Source organism: Macaca fascicularis, chromosome 15 (assembly GCF_037993035.2).
Source record: "Macaca fascicularis isolate 582-1 chromosome 15, T2T-MFA8v1.1".
Classification (NCBI taxonomy): domain Eukaryota; kingdom Metazoa; phylum Chordata; class Mammalia; order Primates; family Cercopithecidae; genus Macaca; species Macaca fascicularis.
Window position 1 is genome coordinate 75,179,507 of NC_088389.1, and position 16,261 is coordinate 75,195,767.

At 35.8% G+C, this 16,261-nt stretch overlaps 1 protein-coding gene across 41 annotated transcripts in view; it reads left to right on the forward strand.

Moving 5' to 3' along the window:
* The window catches only part of ELAVL2 (ELAV like RNA binding protein 2), a 159,220-nt gene that overhangs the window by 83,665 nt on the left and 59,294 nt on the right, over positions 1-16,261 (forward strand). For 17 of the 41 annotated variants that reach the window (XM_015437097.4, XM_074018109.1, XM_005581596.5 and 14 more), the window contains exons 2-3: positions 1,811-1,901; positions 4,671-4,914. In XM_015437097.4, the coding sequence (XP_015292583.1) occupies positions 1,830-1,901; positions 4,671-4,914 (316 nt within the window). In that variant the 5' untranslated portion in view covers positions 1,811-1,829. The remainder of the gene's footprint in view (positions 1-1,810; positions 1,902-4,670; positions 4,915-16,261) is intronic. The other 24 variants (XM_015437100.4, XM_074018118.1, XM_005581601.5 and 21 more) reach the window with 2 other exon arrangements.

The window sequence follows — 16,261 nt, forward strand, 5'->3', positions numbered from 1 at the left end:
AGCCAATGGAATCTATAAATAGTGCGCAGCCCAGTTGTCTGTGGTAGATTGAGTAGAGCAGAATTGCCTGTCTTTAAGTGAAGGGGAAGTAGCTTTACATTTTTAGTAACTGAATTGTTGGCCAGCATAAAGGTAAGGGCCATGTGAGCAACTTATTTATAACTTCCCATAAAGGTATGTGTCTGCCTCAAGCGGAGAGACTGTCTGGGGTGCTTGAAATGTAAAAGTGCAGTAGAATCATTTTCCATACACAGCCTTCCTATCTAGTTGGTGCAATAAAGTGATTGTTCACCTCCCTGGGGCTTTCAGAAAGAGGGGTGTCAACAGATTAGCTCATTAGTGTCCTCCTCCTATGGAATAGAAGGGACTAAGGCAGTTAAATTAAAATCTGTTTTATGTATTGAGGAATGTTTAGATTGAACTCCTGAGGGTATTCAGGACATACATTTATGCCTGCTTTACCCTGCTGGGTGTGGTCTTGCTCATGTAGTCTAACTACAGTTGGGTTCTTATAAAAAATCTTACATGGGTGTAAAGCACTTTTTCACAGGTTCAGTTCAACTATAAGTAGTTTTTTGAAAAATAAAGAACATAGGATCAGACCGAATTCTCTTGTTACAGTGGGAGAACGGAAGAAGAGTAAAACATTTTCATGGCATCCTGTAAAAAAAAAAAAAAAAAAAAAAGACTATGTTAACCACTTTTGGTAGATGCCAGAAAGTGGAATCCATTGTTACTGGCAGCATTGCTAATATCAAGAGTACATCACTTACAGCCAGGATTGCCTCTCACGATAAAATTTTTATAATTATAAATAAGTAAAAGACATTTTCGGACCTCTTCTGTTATTCACTGTCTATTTTTAGAAACTAAGTTTTCTGATTATTATGTTGACCATTTGAAGCATCTGCATATATGACAAAAAAAAGTAAACTTTGGCTTTTGTGCCAATATCATGGCTCTGTTTGGTATTTGGGCAAGTTGCAATAAATGGTAAATGGCCCATTAACTATACTGGAGGCCTCATAGCAGCACTAATTTCAAATCGTGCTGGGTTTACAATTTACATATTAAAAAATGTTCACTTGATTTTGTTCAAGGGACAAAGCTGACATCCTATGCAAGCATTACTCCAAACAATCCTATTTATCGGTCCAATTATTTCAATTGAAAGATGCTGGTTTACTGCCTCTTAGTATATCTGAACAATTCTCAGTGAAACTGTTAGAAACCGTTTGACTGTAGTGGCAAAATAACCTCACAGGGTTTCGATTCACTTTTAATTTTAAGTCCCAGGATTAAGGATCATTTGTAGTATAATGTAACAGTGTGGGCAAATACAGCTTCTCTTAATGTCCTTCTGATATTTTGGGGAAAGAGTGCTTTTATGCAAAGCAATCACTTAGGAATTGCATGATCACTTTTTCCCACTATAAAATTTCATTCACATTTCCTCCCTTCTCCCACATCCTTAAGAGATAAGATAGCCTGCAGTATTTTGCTTTATTTTACTTTATTTTTAAAATTTTTGAGGTGTGGTTTAAATTAGTTCTTTAGAATAGATGCCAAGATAACTAGTTAATATTGTTTTAAAATCAGGCTCTTAATTAAAATGCTTATATTTGTGCAAGAAAACTACATGTTGAAATGAATTTGGAAAGATTAGATTGGAATTGCCTCAATTTCAATTAAGCCACACTGCATGGACGTGCTGGGAATATCAATACAATCACTGTAAATTTTGTACAAACTGATTTGTTGCATTATCATGCTCATCTAACATACGGTACTTTTTGTGTCCATATTGCAGACGGCAACTCCAAACTAACATGGCAGTCAGACTGTGTGATGTGGCTTCTCTGCTTAGAAGTGGTTCGTGGGCAGCAGAGCCTTGGACCGGGGTCTGTGGGATTTTTCTTAAATTCTGTAGGCTACTTTTTTTTAGCATGTTGCAGGAGTGCTGAGGCCATACCAAACACTTGAATCTTTCATTTGGCATACTAATTATTCTTACATTTAACCTATTGTGGTATGGCCATCTTTAGGACTTAAAGCACATTGCAATTTTAACTGTAGTGGTATACGTAGCATCAGAACCATGCTCTCGTATGTAATTTTTTAATAATCTAAATTAGGATTTAGCGCAGACTCAAAAGAATGACAAGCTTTTTTAAAAAAACAAAAAAAAGTTTTGGTATGGTCTGAATACTAAGTTACCGTAATTCTATACATTCTGTTTACTATGTATTTTTTTGGTTACTAAATTTTGAAGTTATTTACAATTCTTGATGCTCCAAAAAAAAAAAAAAAGTTGAAATTGTAAATCTAGCTGAAAATTATTTGCCCAGTAACTGTTGAAAGAGTTTGCATTCTGTGAACAGTTGTGTTGAGCCTATCAATGGAATATGCATTATTTGTAAAATATAGCACATTAGTATCATTTTATTCTGAGCAGATGGTCCTATAGCAGAGAGATGCTGTAATTTTCAGCGCACACAGCCTACTGCAGCTGTTCACTTGAATGTTGGCTTAGGAGCTCATTCTTGCCACCTGAACATGGAAATAAATGTGCAATTAAGTGAGGAGTGTTTGTTGTCCTTTCTAAATCTTGCTAATTTCAGTCAATGAACACTTTGTATTTCAAATGCTATTCCAGTGAGCTTTAGTCCGAATCTCCCATTTGGGGCTCTCGTAGTTTCTACACCTATCCAAACTTTTCAATAGTGATTTATGTGTCTTTGGCCACTTTAATCTTGTAGCTCATTGTTTCCATAACTGCTGGGCAAGGGTTAACCCCAGAATAATTTTGCTGTGAAAAGAGTGACCCATAGCTAATACTCTACAAACCAGAACAGTTATGTTTAATTAGGAAATCTGAAACTTCCCTTTTCAAATTCAGATAGATTTGTTAGTTATAGTAAAACCCATATCTTGATTTAAGATTTTTAAATACAGATTTCCAAAGGTTTATTTTCCCTCATCCCTTTAAGTATTCCCTGAGAAAGCTTACATACCCAAGAGAAACAGCTTGCAGCTTATAGAATAAATACCCACTTCTTTGACAAGGAAATGAAGTCACGGAGGGGTTACAGGTTGTTGGATATTTCAAAAGCTGTTCTGGATTTTGCCTCCTGTTTGTTTTTGTTTTTGTTTTTTTTTAAATCATGACAGCACTGATTCTTGTCCAGTCTGACCAGTCTCAATCTGTCCTACACTGCCTTCTTTTGTTAACATCTGGCAGTAGAGATTTCTTCCTATATGTTTATCTGCTAATGTGCCCTTTTGGTTTTCTTAGGCAATATGCGTTTTAAAAGACAGTTTTTTCTCTTTCCTTGTAACCCTCTTTCCCTTTACTTTGCTTTTTTTCTTTGCCTCAAGTTCTTTGCCTTTTCTATGTTAAAACTTCCCTAAAACTAGCATCCCGTCAATTCGGAACTGTCAGTTTTGAGAAGTAGTTCTTTGTGGAGGTGAGAGATGTATGCAATATGAAGGATGATCCTTTCAGTGATGCTTTGATTTTTAGATTCCACCACAGTCTTGGCTGTCCAAAGTTAGGTAGTTACTGGAAAATGCTTTTGGAAAATATGGGGCTGTGGTTTGTGACTCTTTGGCATAGGATTGGTTTTAGGAAACTAGATTTAAAACTGCTTAATAAGTGATTTTTAGAGTAGCCTGAACAGTTTGAGGCCATTTTCCCCAATTCTGTTCTTTATCTGGTGTTTGGAGTTTATAGATACCCTATTACTTGAATTTTCAACAGGCTTATGTGCTCAAATGAGAATTCCTTGGGCTGGTCTGTTTGCAAAAGTTGATATATTTGCATTGTTGTTTTCATTGACTGGATAGGTTTTCTTTTTTCTCATTAAAAAGCAGAGTCAAGGAAAAACACCATATCGAAGTGTTTGGGGATTTTATTTTGATGCTGTAGATCAGTTGCCTTGTTGATTTTTAGCTGCCAAGGTTGACAAGAGTGTCCTATTAGATTCTACCAGGTAGACAAAGTATTCATAGCTTCATTCCCAAGTTACCTTACAGTTCCTTTCCACTCCCTAAAACATAGCATCTATTTTTTTCTTACCAATGGTAGATGATATTATCCATCAAAAACATTTTCAATATGTAACCAAAACAGTACATGTTGACAAATTTATATTTTTAAAAGTACTCTTGCTCTTTGATTTTTAAGTTAATGGATATCTATCAGTTTTAGAATATTGTGAACCTCTTAGGCTAACTGAAAATCTCTTCAGAGTTAGGTAGGTCATTTTTTTGTTCATTGTTGTAGCATGTTAAGCACTTTTATTTTCTAGTATGATTTTTAGTTAGGGTTCAATTCTGTGCCCTTTGGTACTTAATTTTCTCATCTGTGGACACTACAGGTGAGTAAGGATATGTGAATAGATGCAGAATGTGATTCTAGAAAATGTTTAAGATTTAAATTGTGCTTATGTGCATGTATGGAATATGTATGTGAAAATATAGTTGTAACCTTAAGATGAATAGGTTAATAGGAAGTAAAAATTAGTGTAGGTGTTATACTTTTTGTTGAAGCATTGTTGTAATTTCAGTAGAACAACTGTGTTTAGTGACAAGTGTTTAAATTCTTGGATGGAGTCTCTAATAGGTTGTGAAATATGAATTCTGACATTTCTTATTTTCTCTGTTTTTAGCAGGTAATTGCTGCCATGGAAACACAACTGTCTAATGGGCCAACTTGCAATAACACAGCCAATGGTCCAACTACCATAAACAACAACTGCTCGTCACCAGTTGACTCTGGGAACACGGAGGACAGCAAGACCAACTTAATAGTCAACTACCTTCCTCAGAACATGACACAGGAGGAACTAAAGAGTCTCTTTGGGAGCATTGGTGAGATAGAGTCCTGTAAGCTTGTAAGAGACAAAATAACAGGTAAGCAGTTTTATGTAGATGACTCATATTTAAAGGATCGTGTCTCAAGATATGAGAAAATAAGATTACTGCTTGTAAATAATTCATGCTGCGATTTTACATATCTAGATTTTCTCTGTTATTACATCAGCAATATGAAACTTAGTCTAAAATTTTCTTTTTGAAGCATAAACTATTTTTGGTACAGTATATATTTTAACTGGACTTTAATATACTCTGATCTGGACAGTATCTTTGGAAAATGTTCTAAAAGTATGTGTATCTGGGATAGCAAGTGTCATGTTAACCTTTATCTTTTAGTATCCAGAGTGTATTTAATTTAGCATTTCAACAGTGAGATACAATGTGTGTTTGGGAGAGGGGAAAAAAATCTTGAAGTATCTTTTCTTTATGTTAGTATAATCCTTTTGCTTATATATGATAAAATAAATGGTAATGTTCACATTGTCAGTGTGTAAACATTTTCACTGATGCAATACCGAGTGTAATGAGATCTTATTTTCTGTTCCTTAACAAGGAAAGGATGACATGGTATATGATTGTCCTTATTATCAGAAAGATAAGGCCTTAATTATAGTACATTTTGAATATTAGGTAGTTGACAATCTTCTTAATATTTTTTAAGATTTGACAAAATTTTTAGAGTAAGCCAAAACCTAATTTAAAGAGCATGTGCTTGGGATAGAAGGGTTAATGCTTCCTGCAGGAGTTGTTTTCAAACACTAAAAATATATGAAGTTAGACGTATATATGAAGTTAAACACTAAAAATATATGAAGGTAGACAAACCCCGTGGATTTTTCATGTTAATTAAATTTGATTGATGGTATATACCAAATTCCTTTACAAAGCTTATAACCAAAAATATAAAATGGTATATTTGAAATGAGTAAAAGATACTTAAAGACAGTGTGAAGAATGAGACCAGGAGTCTGAACTCTCACCTAGTCATGTGACCTTGGACAAGTCAGCTCTAGACTTCTGGTTTCCATTGGCAAAATTAGGTAAAAGGCAGAGAAAAGGGCTCACACTGGGCCATTTCTAAGTTCACTTTTGACGTTTTCATACATGGGACTTTGAGCTATTCTGCTAATCATTAGGGCTCATTCTCTGTAAGCTCTACAAGTGAGTTCTAGAGCCAGCCCCTGGGCTTGGCTTCATAATCATATGTCCTCAAGCTACAGATTGAGGTTCACAGAGAGAACTTACTGAAATCAAGTTAAAAACTAAGTACAAACTGATTGTCATTGATCCATATCAAACGGCCATTCTATTTTAATTATGTTGCTTAAATGTTCACTATGATATTAGGAAGGTGGTTCTTATGTTCCTGAACATAAGATCATCCGTCTGATAATCAGATGGATGAGATTTTTCAGTTTCTTTTCCAAAATGAGTGTGATAGGCATATGTGAAGTTTATAGAGTTTTTAATAAGTTGAAAAAGGTGAAGAACAAAATGCTGCTCTTATGTCTCTGTCCTGATGTTGAATTTTATCTTTTTTTTTTTGTTAAAGTAAAACAACATCCCTTACATGTGGATTTTACAACCTTTTTAATATAAAAGATAAAATATGATAAATGACTTGAGGACTGTGACAAAAGTGATGCAATTTCTGATTGCTTAGTAGAGTTCCCCTAACCATTAAGAAGAAAGATGAATGAACAGAGCACGAAAGTCATATTTTGTTATGAAACTGTTATGAAATGATACATTTTATCATTTTATAAGATGGAAATATTAAAAAATCATACGTCTTTCATATTAGGCATTTGCCGCAGGAGACATCTTACAGATTCTCACATCTAACCTCTAGTCAATCTTGAATTAATCTTATTCTTTTGTAAATCTTTAGAGATGTTATGTGACAAAATGGGATAAATTTGAGTTCTTTATCTTCATCTCCTTTGCCTCTCTAGCTTTAGTGTGGTAGACAGTGGTAATAGAAGAACAACACATGGACATTCTTTAATACATGGCTAGATACTAAAAAATTGTGTAAATATTTCTTGTCCATTTCCTTCACCTCTGACCCCTGCCTATTGTCTTTTCAGTGGCTCGAGGGGAAGGCTGTAATGGAGGTGTCCACTGTGGTAAAATTTCTATTAAAAATATTTGGTAAGCAAGTAGAGTCCCCAAGAAATTCCACAGTGGGCATGAGTATTGAAAGATGTTTATAAAGATGTAACATTTTTATATATGTGTGTGTACATGTACATATCTATACATACATATACATATATGCATATATGTATATACACATACTATAATACTATATATGATATATACACATGTATACACTATATATTATATATAGTATATATTTTTTATATAGTTAACACATAATTGAACAAATTGTGGAGTACAGTGAGATGTTTTGATGCTATATACATTGTGTAATGATCAAGCAGGGTATTTAGCATTTCCAAATCTCAAACATTCATAATTTCTTTGAGAGTGCTCAAAAATCCTCTCTTCCAGCTATTTTGAAGTATGCTATACAGTATTACTAACTATATTCACCCTTCTGTGGAATAGCACACCAGAACTTATTTCTTCTAACAGTGACCCTGTACCCATTAACCATCTAGCCCCCTCCTTCCTTCCTCCTCTCTTCTCCACCCTCTGGTATCCACTATTCTGCTCTCTGCTCCCGTGAGATCAGCATTTTTCGATTCCACCTATGAGATCATGTGGTATTTGGCTGTCTCACCTCACTTAACATAGTATCCTCTAAGTTCACCCATGTTTCTGGAAATGACAGAATTTCATTCTTTTTTGTGGCTGAATAGTATTTCATTGTGTATATATAGCATATTTTCTTTATCCATTTATTGGTTGATGGACATTTGGGTTGAGCCCATATTTTGGCTATTGTAAACATTGCTGCAATAAGAATGCATCTCTTTGACAAACTGATTTCATTTCTTTTGGGTTAACATGCAGTAGTGGAGTTGCTGGATCATATGGTAGTTCTGTTTTTAATTTTTTGAGGAACTTTCATACCAGTTTTCCTAGTGTATTTAGCGTATTAATTGCCTTCCCACAATAGTATATAAGATTGAAAGATGTTTTTCAACCTTCGTTTCATTAGATAGTAGTAATTATTTCTTAAGTATTGTATTGACAGACAAGTTTAGGAAGTGCTGCACTCTGTAGTTCTTTAAGATCCATACTCGATAATCACTGTATTAAGAACTATGAAAAATATAGCAGTAAAGAAAATGTTTGATTTATAGTCCCCAGTCTTATTTGATCATATAACCTATTTGGGGGCTGTTGGAAGGGTAAATACATCTCCCTGCCAGTAGATTCCACTGAACATGGTGCTATAAAAGCTTTTGAAATCATTTGTTATTAACTGATTATCAGACCAGTTTAACCTGTTCACATCAATAACATATGAGCATGTTTCCTAAAAGAAACATACATGATAATAAATTCAAAAGTGGAGTAGGTAAATCTGAACACTAGGCACCTCAACTTCTGGTAATCTTGGTTTGATTTGGACCACTGACATCTTATTTGTAATATGGGTTAAAATGCCTTTTGGAAGGATCTCACTCGTTTAGCTTAAGCATAAACTGCTTTAGGATTTTTTTTTTTTCCTGCGTTTCTCACTAAATATTTATATTGAGTAAAATAGTCTAGAAAATGGTAGTATCTAAAACTGGGTTCTGAATGGTTATACTTTGAAAAGTAGGCGCACTTTCTAAGAAGTAGTATTAATGTATCTTTAGCAAGGTTTTGAAAGAATTGTGGAGCTTTGGACGCTGCCCTGTGATGTGTAGCACTACCCATCTTGTGCAGTTTCTCAGTAAGCATTTTAGGTACAGATCAGAGTTCTTTGGTCCTTCTCTAATTATCCAGCTTATTCTGCCTTCTGGGGAGCAGTTGGGACCCATTTCTGTATTCTGATTTTGTAGGAGCATGAGCATTAATTGGTTTACAGGAAAACTCTGGAGTCACTCTGCAGGAAGATTTGAAATGTTTCCTTTTCCCTTTTCTTAAATCTTAATGCTGAATTAGGAAACTGTATCTGAGGAACAGAAATATCTAGTTAGGAAAGTGTGTGCCTCTTAAGTCCTTGAAGAGAGTGTATAATTTTTAGACTGTCAGTGTTAGCAAATTAATGTCACTATTTTGATCGAGTGAGGATTACGGAAGTACATTAAGAAATGTCTTCGGTAGCAAATACAATAATCTCTCTAGACTAAGTTCTATTTATTTTGTTTTTTGTCAGGTCCGTCTCTTTGGGCTTCTGCCCAGCTGTATGCTTCAGACTGTTTCCTATCTATAGGCATTCATCATGAGAAGCTTCTGCTGCTTGTACAGCTTAGCTGACTTTGGTCCATCCCTTTGCGTTCTTAAATGCACTTCGGAGTCCTTGACACCTGCTGATGTTGCATTCTAGATGAGCAAAATGGATTTTGTGATGCAAGGAATGAATAATAAAGCGTTACAGTCAGAAAAGCCCTAGAGGTGACCTTAGCCAACCCTCTCCCTTCTTTCCACCGAACATCATAGGTGATGAGAGGCCCAGGTTTGTGAAATGACTGGTCCAAGGCCACACAGCTATTAAGCACTAGAGTAGGGACCAGAATTCTGATTATCTTATTCTTTACCTGGATGTTTCCTCTTTGCCTCTTGTTGGAGGCAAGACCTCACTGTTTAAAGATTAAGCACAGGGCCAGCTGATGAATTTATAGAGAGATGTGTAATTTTTACAGAGTTATCCAGAGGACGTCTTCTGGTGAGTGTGTCTTCTGTGGAAGGGAAGTGGAAGGTTTTTGACAATTAAAGACTGACGAATACACCAAATGAACAAGAACATCTGTCCTTCTCTAGAAACATTATAGTCAATGGTTGTGAAGTTGATATTCTAGCCTGGTGGTTCCCAAATTTGGCTCTACATCCTCACCTAAGGGAGTTTTAGAATCTGTTGTCAGAGAGCTTCCTAGGTGATTTTGAAGCCCAAAAAGTTTTGGGATCAGACTGTGTCTCTTGAAGTATGGTCACTGGGATTCCTGCATTGGAATCACTTGTAATGAGTGCCAGAAATGCATGGTCCTGGGCCCTGTCTAGGCCTACTGAATCAGAATCTGTAGGGGTGACCTGGAATGTACTAGTTAGCTAGGAGTTATCCATGTCTTGAACATTTCACAGGGAGATTGAACCAGGCATTTCCAAGTTTACCTGAATTCTAGATTTAGGGGGTTATGAAAGAGGTGTTAACAATTGCAGTACTTAATTCCTTGGAAAGTTTAAGTTTATTACTCTCCCCTCCTCAGCATTGGTCTCTGAATTAATTCCTAGGGTTCAGAACTAGAGATGTTGAGTTTAAGTCACTAAGCTGTGTTTTTACTGATCTGATAGTAATTAGGTTTTTGAAACACCAGGGTAGATAGTTCTTTCACTGTTATTTTTCCTTCTAAAAGAATGGCTAGAGTAGTAGTTAGTGGAAGACCTCAGGTAATGAGTATTTCACTCTTTCTTTGAGTTATTTGAGGTAGGTCTTGTACTGATCTCATCAACTGCTAACTAGAAGCTTTTACAAAAGGGGAAAAAACAAAAACCCAAATATAAATTCCAGGGAGCCCAAAGAGATGTTGATTTACAAGGTAGTGCCTTGCATGATAAGGCTCCTGCCATACCCCAGCACACCTTACGGCTAGGATCTTAAAATCATTTTTATTAATATATGAGTGTTCTTAGCTAGGTTTATCTTGTGTCTCTGCTTGCTGAGAATTTTAAAGCTAGTTTTGATCCTTGTTTATTCTATCAAAATAATGTGATTTCCAAAGTTTATTTTAATGGCATAGGATTCTCTTCTTTTTAAACAAATACAATCTTAGCTCCTCAGGATTGAAACAGATAAGTGGGATTTTATTCGACTAATGGGAACCTTCAACTTGGCACTTATTTCCTATGAGTCAATCACAGTGAACACAAAGCTGTTTTGATGAACATTAATTTGAAAATGTGATTCTGTATGTCAGTTACAGTTGTACAGTGAGCCTGTGAAATGTCCGTAGTATCAAGATGTCAAGAATTCTGATTCTTGCAGACTAGTAGTTGGAAACAGCGGGGCGATTGGGTGGGTGGGTGGGTGGTAACTTAATAAACACCTCAGTTTGCAAACTCTGTATGCTATTTAATTAGAAAGATGGCAGAAAGGCTGTGTGTGTTCTTAGGGTCTGTAGGAAAGAAGATAGGTAAAATGCTTTGGTCCCCAGTGCCTTAGCTGTGGAATACGGTAACATTTGAATCTGTTTTGAGATTTTACTGGCTAGGTTTGTATAAAATGAAATTTGTGTCAAGTTTGTGGAACCTCTATTTTTGGAACATCTCTCATAGGTAAAAGGTAATGGAGGAACTTTATTTGCATCTTAATTGATGTGTCTTTAAACTTAATTATTTTTTCATTATATCTTGTTTCTTTGCCAAAGGTCATGCAGTCCTTTAAAACATTTGGTGTTACCACTATAGAAGCTTCATATACAATTTTGGAGAAAGACATTAAAGTTTATTCTTCTTAGGTTCACTTTTTACTTGAACCTGGGTATTTTTATAGAACAATTTTCAGTGTGAGCCTTGATTAGTTTAGTTGAAAGATTACAGGATGATGAAACTAGAAATTTGTAACATTTTAAGAAATAAAATACAGTACAGTTCTTTATCATTGTTAACTTCTGTCCTCTTTAGTACCTGGGGATTTGGAAATTAATTGGAGAAATGGCACACAATTTTTGTTAGTATTTTATATGTTTGGGAGTTGACAGAAAAGTGTTATAAAACTCAAGTGGTCAGGGTTGGGGGGCTTATATACCATTTTAACAAAGGAAAGGTTTGGACTTTGTGGAATAGAAAATTGTGGGGAAGTGTTAAGAAAATATGTAAGGGGACAGATAAGGGAAATTTTAACAAGGTTGGTTTATACAGACCTGTATGCATAAACAATCTGGTGTCGACTGTCTCAAGTAATGAGTTGCTTACCTCTGAACTGGTACAGGACAGAGGGACACCTTCCCATGGGAAATTTATACTCTGCTTTTAGGGAGAAAAGGGGAGGGAAGAGAACTCTTCTTGCATCTGTTGATTTTTCATTTTCCTCAGTATAAGATAATACTTAATGCTGGCCAGGTGCGGTTGTTCATACCTGTAATCTCAGCACTTTGGAGGGCTGAGGTAGGTGGATCACCAGAGGTCAGGGGTTCAAGACCAACCATGGCCAACATGGTGAAACCCTGTCTGTACTAAAAATAAAAAAATTAGCCAGATGTGGTGGTGCACACCTGTATTCCCAGCTACTCACAAGGCTGAGGTGGGAGAATTGCTTGAACCCGGGAGGCAGAGGTTGCAGTGAGCTGAAATCATGCCACCGCACTTGCATTTTATCCTGTGCGGCAGAGCAAGACTCCATTTCACAAAACAAACAAACAAAACAACAACAAAAAAAACAATGCCAAAGTGGAATATTTTGGGGTGGCAAATCTGGACCTCTTCACTATTCAGTAAGTTAATTCCCAGTTAACAGCTCTTCATAAATCAAAGAGCTGCTTCTTTAGATAAGCAGTGGTAATGAAGCCTTTAATGGCTAGTTGCTAGGAAGAAGAAACATCTATTTGAGGATACAGAAAAATATGAAACAGTATTCTTCTCTAGTAATTTGTTAATCATCCAGATTTGTTTCTCTGATTTCCTGATACTGATATTTGTGTTACTTGGTATTTTGGTCCATTAGAATAAAATGTAAAAAAACTTATGTGTCACTCCCAGGAGACACAGTTTTCCAACAGCTTTCTTAGAATGTTTACTGGGAAAATAAGGTTGAATCTATGGTGAAAATGAGGTTCAGGAGTTTTGATTTTGTTCTTTCCTAGCCCTTATCAGAGGAACTTTTAGAATAGCCATGTTTGCCTTACCAGTAGATGAGGAATAGTCTTCAGTATCTTTCTCTTTGTTCCTTTGCTAGTTTGACAGAAAACACAAACTATGTAAATATATTCAAATTCATAGAAAATAAAATTACAGTTGAAATTCTCTTATAACATTTGACTCTTTATAATTTAGCATAAGAGTGCATGTGTGCTATTTGCTATTCCAGACCTTTTCTGGGGGTAGTCTTTGTTTACTTTGCATCAGGAGATTAGTGGTATAGAAGAGAAACCATTCTCAATTTAAGAGCTTGTTATAGGAATGATGGAAAAAGTAGATGAGAAAGAAGATGGTGAAGTAAAATGAAGATAGCTCAATTAGGAGATAAAAACCAGTTAAACTGTGATAAAACTTGTTGCTTCTTTTTTTGTAATTTATAGAATTTTAAAATAGTTTCTTCTCTGGTATGAAAATAATTTATACCCCCCAATTTTATGATATACAAAATCAACCTGTTTTTGACAGTTTTCATTGTATTTCACTACCGTAACTATTACACAACTGTGGCCACCAGCCTTTTATTTTTTATTTTATTTTTTTTTTACTTTGTTTAAATTGAGAATAGAGCGAAGCACTTTTATTCTGTACCTGTTGGAACATTTCCTTTCAAATATTCCTGAACAGAATAGTTGATCATTGGAGCTAAAATTGTGCTTCAAAATTTGCCAACTTCTTTTGAGCTTGTTCTAAGTTAATTGACTTTCAGCTGAGTACACTGCTGCTACTGAATGTTGAGAGCTGTGGAAGCCCTCAGAGCGTGCTTTTCCAGCTCAAAAGGTCAACTTTAACAGATATTTTCTGGCATTTTACTTGTGAGTGTCATTTGATTTGTCAGGTCTATACAGTGGCTTAATTAGCATGTTTTAGTCCTTAAGGTATTTGTTTTGGCTCTTTAAAGTTTTAGAATGTCAGTATTTCAACACCCTTGGATGCTACTTTTATTGGTGATGGTAAATGTAGTCAAATATTTTTTGAGGGGCTATAAATCACAGAGTAGCATTTGCTGCTCTAAGTGTTGTGAAGAAACAGATCCTCAGTTAAAAACATCTTTTCAGACTCTACTTGGTAATCTCTGACACCATGTATCATCTTTAGGTAATCGAGGGGTGATCATTCTGTATTGTTCTAAATTAGAACAAAGATTTACCTTATGCCTCCTTTAAGGGGGAAAAAAGCAAGACGGAAGTATTTAAGTTGTGTTTATAAGAGTTCCTTGGCTGGGCGTGGTGGCTCGTGCCTGTAATCCCAGCACTTTGGGAGGCCGGGGTGGGCAGATCATCTGACATCAGGAGTTCGAGGCCAGCCTGGCCAACATGGTGAAACCCCGTCTGTACTAAAAATACAAAAATTAGCTGGGCGTGGTGCTGGGTTCCTATAATCCCAGCTCCTCAGGAGGCTGAGGCAGGAGAATCGCTTCAACTCAGGAGGCAGAGTTTGCAGTGAGCCACTGCACTCCAGCCTGGGTGACAGAGTGAGACTCTATCTCAAAAAAAAAAAAAAAAAAAAGTTTAAGTGGGTAGTAGAATTTACTAAACCCTTATGTACACTAGGTTTGTTACTTTAGTTTAGGAATAAGTTCTTGGGATTAAGTTTCAATCAAAATACTAGGAAGGTAGCCTACTGAAAGTAATCTTACAGCTTTTAGCTTAGAATATTGTTACACTTGGGTTCAAATTCCAGCTGAGCCACTTAATTTGTGTCGTGGCCTGTGTGGACTTTATGAAACTTCAGTTTCTTTCATAAAGTACCTAGCACACGGGTACTGTCTCTCTTTCCTGTCCTCTTACCAGTTAATAGTTAATATCCATTGAGTTGCATGACAGTTGCAGACTTTTTTTTTCCCCCCATAGGTGTAAACTAGTTTTTGAAAAACATCTTGAAGTAGATCTGTTGTCCTAGAATTCTTAGAGTTTGTCATGATGTGGGAAGAATGCAGAGCTCATATTCCATTCTTTGCTTTCTAGGTTATTTGACCAACATAATTGATTTTCCAGGGGTGGAACAAAGTAAGAATAGAAAGTACAAGGCAGGACTTGGGAGCCCAGAATGATGATTAATGATATTACACCAGCCTTTATGAATTAGAGCACTGGAGTGTGGAATTATTGCTCTATGTGGTATTGTGTAAATGTTTCAGAATGAATTAGCTTGACTTAATATATGAAGGCACTCTCAAGTGAGCTTCCCGGTGGACTATTACTGGGCTTCGAAGGTCAGCAAGTTGTTAAATTGAGCCATGAAGTATTGGTTAGATAAAAGCTGTGGCTTATTTTTACTTTTATTGACATCATCTTCCTTAAGATGAATATCCCTTTAATATAAAATGCAAATACTATACTAAATATTCTCATTTTATTAAATAAGATGTCCAAGTCTAGATGTACAGAGACCTGGGTTTTGGGATCTTCAGAAACCTAGTGTTCCTGCAGTGTTAGCAGATCAGAAGGCTGAGGAAAAGAATTCCCTTTGTTTTCTCTTCTGTTGAAATAGTCACTGAAAACATTTAAAGCATTGCTTCATTCAGTCATCACAGACTTTACAGATTTCAGTTTGTGTGTATGGGGGAGGGGGCAGTTTCTATGAGGGTATGGTTAACTTAGCAGATGCAATTTTACATCTTGTTTTCCTTTTTTGTTAAATCCTTATGCATATTGTGAATTAGAGTTTATTTTTAGCTCTTAATGAGTTCTTTTCTCATCATTGTACTTTTTGTTGGAACTCTGTTTTGTACATACTGCTTCGATTTTTGTAGGGAAAATGTGTATGGCGTACAAGTCCTCTATCCACCACTCCCCAACTCCTGTCCTCTAGCTCAACAAAAATTTGCATTTCTTGGTGAGGGATGATAGACTTGAATGTTTTTTTTTTTTTTTTTTTTTTTTTTTTTTTTTTTTAACCTTGTGGAGTAGATCTGGTGGTGTCCTTGACTCTTTACAACCTGTTTGACCTTTGGACTTAATATTGAGAAAGTCAAATCCTCCTTTTAAAGTTGAAGGGAGGCATAGCTGCATGTAAACTGGTAAATCAGGATCATTGCACTATTTTCAAGGTCACTGGAGCCTGAGAGAACAGTTTTATTTCCTAACATATTTTAATGCTTTAAATCCGGTCTCAAGGAGTTGCCTTCAAGGGTACCGTCTTATGAATCCTTCTTTCTAAACCTGGTACTAGGCCATGGGAGCTTTTTTCATTCCACTTAAATGAATTGTAGTTTGCTCTTATTCTACTTTAAATGTATCTAAACATTTTGAACAGAAATGAGAGACTGATTATGGTATATCAAATCAATTGGCATCTTCTCATGTAGACAAGGGCTCGCCTAAATGACTTCCCAAATCCTAACTCTAAAATTGTGACTTTTCTTTCTTTTGTGAACCTGAGTATTAGGTGAGCTCTTTTTAAACATGGT